We start from the raw sequence: 7,612 nt of genomic DNA, 5'->3' as shown, positions 1-7,612 counted from the left end.
GCACCTGCCCTGGGGCAGGAAAAGGAAAGGGGCCAGGAGACTGCAATCCCCTTTGAGTTTCTGTCTCAGGGACTTGGGAAGAGCTTTTCCCAGATGAACCAGGATGTTGTTGGAGCAGCCCAGGCCTCAGGCCCCTAAGGCCCTGACACCCAGGGGAAGGCAAATGGCTATTTGCCAGCTTTTCAACTGAAGACCCTCTTTGATTAACCTTCTCTAAAACCCCAAATAAGGCTAGACACCACTTGATTCAGTCTTGGGTCCCTGGCATCTTCCCTTATCAGTATTTCTCTCGGAAGTCACTAAAACACTGGGTCGTTATTTGATGGCTATCCACCCTGCCTGCCAGGCTGCAGCCCGCCTCCAGGGGGGCCTGTGTCTGTGCTGGCTCCCCTGCCTCCAGGGCACTCTGCTGGTATATCACACGCAGGATGATGGAGATGGGCCCATGCTGGCAGCCTGCCCCTGCCCAAAGCCTGGAAGGAACAAAAACTGCATGTTTAAAATTCCACCATGAGGGAGGGGAACCAAACAGAATACAAACAGGATCATGCCTGAAGCTGCCAGGCATTTTAGTTCCTAGAAGCCAATAAATACCTTTGAGCACATAAAGTAGTTCATGTTACCTTTTCTGACACTTGACTGAGTTCTGACTGTCATCTGAAATATGAGAAGGCTAGAGGTAGCCTGGCTCCTTGGCAAGGTCCACTCAGCTCCTTCCCCACCTCCATCCCTGAGTGGGTTTAATAACACACCTACAGCCTCCTCCAACGGATGGAGGCAGCAGAGCCTGGCACTTGCTGAGCCTCCTGGTCTCTCCCCTGCATCCTGGGCCAGGCCCAGTGTTCTGGCCCCTCTGGGACTGTAGTCCTGCCTCAAGCCCCAGCCTCAGTCGTGGAGTGGGCCCCAGTAGCCCTGTGGCTGACAGCCTTGCTCACACAGACTCACAGGAAGCGCGACCCCCAGTATACCCACCCTGACCTGTCCTGAGCCTCACTCTGCCCTCCACTCAGAGCCTCACCATCCCGGTGCTCATGGGGTAGCCAGTGGTGCTGGGCATCACCATGCTCGAAGTACAGGTCCCACTGCCGGCACTGTTCCTCACGGAAGTCGGCCAGTGTGTCAGGACAATCCTGGGAGTTGCAGAGCTGAAAATCGTAGCCAAGACCTGAACAGGTGCGGCCCCCGTTGGCTGGGCTGGAAGAGAAAGCAAAGGACTTGCAGCTCGGTGCCACCAGGAAGGTGCCAGCACTTAGCGCTTCACTTGTAGAATTTGGGGGATCCTTGAGTCTCAGGTGTAGGATTAGCTCTGCTGACTGAAGGGACCCAGGCCTGCCCTGTCCTGTCCTGGATACAACACCAAGGCAGCACCCCAGCCTCCCAGGCCCCAGAGCATCAGGTATAGAGGGCTGGTAATCCTCCCTTGGGGCCCTGTGGTGTCTCCTCTACATGGAGGTCTGTGCCTGTGCTTGACACAGGGTGGGCACTCAAAGAGCAGTTCTGAAATAGCAGAATCTCACTGCACAGGTGGGGCACACAGTGAACACTCCACCCACCTTCCTCCACCTCAGCAAATTTGGGCTGTTTCTGTAATTCCCTCACTTCACTGAGAACAATCCACAGCAAACTAGCCCCACAGAAAAGGCACTGGCTCTGGTTGGCAGGTGCATCTGTAAGGTGAAGAATGGGCTGTGGCAGGCCAGAAACTGGGAGGAACTGGGGGGCAATAGTGCTGCCATATGCCAATTGTGGTAGAGCCAGACAGAACCCAAGGCCTCACCTGAGACTTGAGCAAGTCATGCTCTGCGTGCAACAAGAAGGGTGAATGCCATGCAGCACAGTAAAGTGGAAGAGAAAGAGCTGCCTCTGTGAGGCCCCTCCCATGGCACTGTGTTCTCCAGGGGGTCAGTGGGAATAATGGTCAGAAAAACTTGTGGAAGAACCAAGAGGCCTCAGTGTTTGATAGGAGATTGAAAGAAAGGATAACTCTGAGATTGATGCCAGGGTCACTGATAATATCATAGACCAATGACAATACCAACAAGGTTGTCACCAGGAGAAGGGGGTACAGGCCTGGTTGCAGGTGCGGAGAGCCAGGGCAGCAGCAGCAACCGTGGGGGAAGCAGGAAGGGTCTGCTTTTGCTGGAATCCCTGGCCAGCCCAGGCAGGAGGCATAGTGATTGGAACTGAAATCCATATTGACTCCAAAACAGAGTGAGCTAGAGAATTTGGGGAGGGGAAAAGCAAGTGAAATACTAGAGACTGGATTGTTTTCAGTTTTACAATCACAAGGGTATGAGCAGCGAAAACAGTGGGAACTCAATCCTGCAAGCAGGGTCTAGCTAGAGCTGCATGGGAGTCTTCACACTAGTCCCAGTGGAATGCAGGCATTGGGCAGGGCTTGGCTATTCTCTGGGACTGATGGCTTTCAGGAACAGATGGGCTCACAGGCTGTCCTGACAGCTTTGCTCCCATCACCTGCCCTTGTCCCCTGCTGCCATCAAGGAGTCTGGGCAAGCCCGAGGGGTAAATTCCTAGAGTGTGCGAGTGAAAAAGGTCAGAACGTGTACCTCTTCTCCACTGAACCAGGCCAGGGGGTGAGTCTGCTGGAGCCCGAGAACCCAGCATCAGGCAGGAGGAATCAGGGCCTGGATGCCCATGGAGGGTGGGGAAGTCAGGCCGAACCTGCTCTCTCAACTGCACCCTGGGCCCAAGTTACTCCATCAGCATGTGAAGGGGGCAGCTGAGACATTTATTGAGTGCTTGCTGCATGCCAGGCATGCACCACAAGCCGGGAACCCCACAGTCCTTACCCAGAATCCCATGGCCTCTGCAGTTCTAACTTCCTGTCTGGTCAATCTCATCCTGAGGCAAGCATCCCAGGGTTGCATGAGGGGAGTCAGGGGCAGGGCACTTTGGGCCCCTTCCTGCCTCTGCTCCTAGTCAGGACGGAAGCCTAGAGCCCCGGGCAGGAGGTAGTCAGAAATTAGAGGAGAAGGCCCCAGCAGGAGCTGGGGTGGCCAGCCCGAGGCACAAGTGACCTTGAGGGACAGGCTCTCCCACTGCTGCAGCCCAGGACACCAGTCCCTTCTTGGCCAACATGGACTTGATCCCTCTACCCAGAGCTATTACTGCTGAGCCCCTTTGGTTCCCTGGTGGCTAGTTCAGGGCATGGCCAGAGAAAATGCAGCAGCCTGGCCGAGCAGAACAGGGAAGCTGCTGCAAAGGCAGAGCCTAGCAGTCTAGATGGGCACCAGAGACCTGGGTGGGCTTAAATTTTGGGGCACAGATTCCTCTGAGAAGTTGATGTGAAGCTAGAGACCTGCTCCCCCAGAAAAATGTTCATGCACAGAAAGTCATAATACAATTTTGGATGAGGCCATGGCAGGGTCCAAAGAAGGGTGATGAGGCTTAGGGTCTAGGCACCCTAACTCAAATATCTAGGGGTTCAGGTGGTCAGAGGAGGTGAGTGAAGATTGCTGTGGGGAGGGGGGGGCAGCCTGAGTTGCCCATTAACCTGTATTGCTATGGTGCCCAATTTGGAAGCTAGAAATCTGTTTTCTTTATGTGAAATTCCAGATTTTTAACATTTTCATGTAAATTAAAATCTTTAAAACTCTGGCCAAAGAGAGAAAGACAAAAGCCACGTGTCTCCCAGGAGCAGAGGGCTGCTTATGGGAAGGTGGAAGACCAGTGAGTTGACATCTGTGGGGAGTTTCCTGCACCCAGGTCCTGTTCACATTACTGTATGTGCACTCACAATCACTCCATGGGCAGGCTGCCTGAGGCCCAGGGGGAGGGGCCTAAGTGACCCACCCTGACTTACATGGGGCTGCAGGGGCCCGGGACCCAGGCATTCTAGCTCCACATGGCTCTCTCCATGGGCACTGCCCTGGTGGAGGCCCAGGCTAAGGGTTCAGACAGGAAGAGTGGCCTGGGCATGAATAAGTAAGTAGCTATGGGCCGAGGAGGGGGCATGCACCAGAAAGACTTTTATAAGGTGGAGTGGGTGGGGGGATGAGAGGGACGGGGAGGGGCTAGGGAGGACAGCACAGCAGGCCCCAAACCTGGGAAGCAGGAAGGGGAGCATGGTTGGCAATAGGAGTCCAGTGGGCATGGGGGCAGCCTCTCCAGGTTATCTCTTCCCTGGGTAGCTGGGTTCAGGCAGCATGTTGCTGGCCCTGCCCCTTGCCTGACTACAAACAGTTGTTCCCCCTGCTCAGGTTCCTAGCATCCTGGGGACAAAGAGAGCCCTCCTCCTTCTTATTCTTAATTCCTGTTCTCTGTTCCACCTTATGTCCTTGATACACTTGACCAAGAAGGACAGAGCAAGCCAGTGTCTTGAGGAGGGTCAAAGCCTGTGGGGGATGGATAGCAGGCCAGGAGACCAGGTTTTCAGGGCTCCAGGGCTGGCTCTGCTCCCAGCAGGCTGTGCAACCAGGGCCATGAGGCTTCCCTCTCTGAGTCTCACCTTCCTCCCAGCGAACAGGATGCCAGCCCTTGCACCCTCTCCAGAACTGGCATGCAGCAATAGGGACCGTGCAGGATAGGAAGGGGCCTCAGGAACCACAGCTGCCACCCAGGAGAGCTGGGAAATATCAGGGTCAACTTACTGTGGGTTGTCGCACTGGCGGGTCCTGAACTTAACACCTGTGCCACAGGTGCGCGAGCAGGAGCCGAATGGACTCCAGGTGCCCCAGTTGCCATCTCGTTTGAGGATGTCAGGCGTCAGCCAGATGCAGTGTCCTTTAAAGCAGTGCTGAAAAAAAGGTCATTCCCTTGACCCATGGCCTCCTGCCCTCCCTTCAACTTGCTGTGTCCGTGAGGACTGCCTAGCCCTGGAGGCAAATGGGGAGGCAGACCTACTCACCCCTAGAAGCTCTAAGCCCCTCAGGAGACCTAGTGAGATGTTGGCCCACCCAGCTTCCTCCACTATTGCCCTGCCCTCCTACCATCCTCAGCACCTTGTCTAGTCAGAGCCTGCCCTACACCATGTCCCTAGGGTGAAGCCACTGGCATGCCCACACAGGGAACACTAAAAAAATGCAAGTAGCTCATCAAGCCTGGGATTCCAGAGACATATAAGATCTACTGTTTAAATTTTTAAAAAGCCAATTTAAAGAAAATATGGAAGCAGGTCAGGTGGTATGCTGATGTGATAAAAATTTATGAATATAGTCAGGATACACTGGCAAGCAGGGAACAAAGTTCCATAACTTGAATTTGATCACACTATCCCACCTCCTCCCATGGGAGGAAGCTTACACAATCTAGGGGCCCATTTTAAGGAGAAAATTTTAAAGTTAAAAATACTAAATTAGGTATAAAATGAAATATTAAATTAGAATAAGAAAATACATCACAAAAAATTAAAAATTGAAAAACTGACTAATATCACAAACAACCAAAAGTGAGTAGAAAGAAGGAAATAATAAAGATCAGAGCAGAAGTAAATGAGATACAATCTAAGAAAAATACAAAAGATCAAAGAAACCAAGCACTCTTTGAAAAGACTAACAAGATTAACCAGACTCATCAAGAAAAAAACAGAGAGGACCCAAATAAAGAAAATCAGAAATGAAAAAAGAGAAGTGACAACTGACACCACAGAAATACAAAGGATTATAAGAAAATATATAAACAATTATACTCCAGCAAATTGGAAAATCTGGAAGAAATGGATAAATTCCTAGAAACAATCTTTTAAGACCAAATCAAGAAGAAACAGAAAATTGGTTCAGACCAATTACTGCCAATGAAATCGAATCAGTAAGTGTCCTGGACCGGATAGCTTCACAGGTAAATTTAAGTATTATAAGAAGAAATAATACCTCTCCTCAAATTATTCCAAAAAATTCAAGAGGAGAGAAGGCTCGCAAATTCATTTTATGAGACCAGTATAATGCTGATTCCAAAACCAGACAAATATATTACGAAAAAGAAAATTATAGGCGAATATCCATGATTAACAGATGCAACTATCCTCAACAAAATATTAGCACACCAAATTCAGCCATACATGAAAAAGGTCATACACCATGATCAAGTGGGATTTATTCCTGGGATGCAAGGTTAGTTCAATATCTGCAAATCAATTAACGTGTTACACCACATAAACAAAATGAAGGATAAAAAGCATGTGGTAATATTAATAGATACAGAAGAAGCATGTGACAAAATCCAGCATAATGATAAAAAATCTCAGCAAAGTGAGAATAGAGGGTATATACCTCAACATAATAAAAGAATATATATATGACAAACCCATAGCAACTGTCATAATCAATGGAAAACAGCTAAAAGCATTTTCTTAAAATCAGGAATAAGAGAAGGTTGTTTACTTTCACTGAAGTCCTACTCACAACAATCAGACAGGAAAAAGAAATTAAAGTCATCCTGATTAGAAAGGAAGAAGTAAAACTGTCATTACTTGCAGATGATGTAATTTTATATAGAGAGAACACTAAAGAATTCACAAAACAACTATTAGAAATGATAAATGAGTTCAGTAAAATAGCAGGATACAAAATTAATATTCAGAAATCGATTGCAGCCCTGGTCGGTGTGGCTGTTGGTTGGATGTTGACCCATGCACCAAAAGATTGCCAGTTTGATTCCAGGTCAGAGCACATGCCCAGGTTGTGGGCTTGATCCCTGGTAGGGGGCTTGCAGGGGGAAGCCGGTCGATGTTTGACTCTTACATTGATGTTTTACTTTTCTTTTCTTTTTTTTTTTTTTTTTTTTTTTTTTTGAACTACTGTGCTCTTTTATTCCAACTTCCTTTCCCAATCATATGCATTGATACTATATTTCGTAAGAGTATCTGAGAATATTGGCAATCTAGAAAGAAACTGTTCATATATAATTCTTGGTGTATTTAAATACAAAACAGGAAGCTTATGTAAATTTTCTAAGTAGATTCCTTTTTCCTTTTTCATAACCTCATAGTAATTTTTGGCTTCTTTTTGAAATCTAGACAAGCTCCTATAATATATATATATAGAGAACCAGTAGGTCGTTGTTATCTTATTGCCATTGAATTATTATTATTATTATTAAAGAATGTAGTGTATTAAACCAATTTTAATTGGATTTCTTTTTGCATAATGTAATGTAATTTCCAAATAATCTTTTATTTCTTTGGATAAACAAGAGTCTCTATAGAGCTGGTATCTGTGGCTGGGTGGTAAGACTTTTTACACAACTTCTAAAGCCAAACTACTGGAAATCTTAGTTCTTTCCTTGTACTTTTTTTCTCAGTTTTTTTTAAAATTAAATCTTTATTGTTCAGATTATTACAGTTGTTCCTCTTCCCCCCACCCCCCCATAGCTCCTCTCCACCTGGTTCCCACCCGACCCTCAGCCCTTACCACCCCCTTTCCTGTCCTCATCCATAGGTGTACGATTTTTGTCCAGTCTCTTCCCGCACCCCCCACACCCCTTTCCTCCCCCGAGAATAGTCAGTCCACTCCCTTTCTATGCCCCTGATTCTATTATATTCACCAGTTTATTCTGTTCATCAGATTATTAATTCACTTGATTTTTAGATTCACTTGTTGATAGATGTGTATTTGTTGTTCATAATTTGTATCTTTACCTTTTTCTTCTTCTTCCT

The 7,612-nt window shown here is 47.8% G+C and overlaps 1 protein-coding gene across 1 annotated transcript in view; it reads right to left on the bottom strand.

Moving 5' to 3' along the window:
* Window positions 1–7,612, bottom strand: part of ADAMTS2 (ADAM metallopeptidase with thrombospondin type 1 motif, 2) — a 284,941-nt gene that overhangs the window by 54,653 nt on the left and 222,676 nt on the right. The window contains exons 11-12 of the mRNA XM_005870719.2: window positions 4,611–4,756; window positions 1,019–1,194 (exon numbers count right to left, since the gene is read on the bottom strand). Coding sequence (XP_005870781.1) covers window positions 1,019–1,194; window positions 4,611–4,756 — 322 coding nt within the window. The remainder of the gene's footprint in view (window positions 1–1,018; window positions 1,195–4,610; window positions 4,757–7,612) is intronic.

This window comes from Myotis brandtii, unplaced genomic scaffold (assembly GCF_000412655.1).
Source record: "Myotis brandtii unplaced genomic scaffold, ASM41265v1 scaffold321, whole genome shotgun sequence".
Lineage (NCBI taxonomy): Eukaryota > Metazoa > Chordata > Mammalia > Chiroptera > Vespertilionidae > Myotis > Myotis brandtii.
This window is presented reverse-complemented; position numbering and strand designations above follow the sequence as displayed.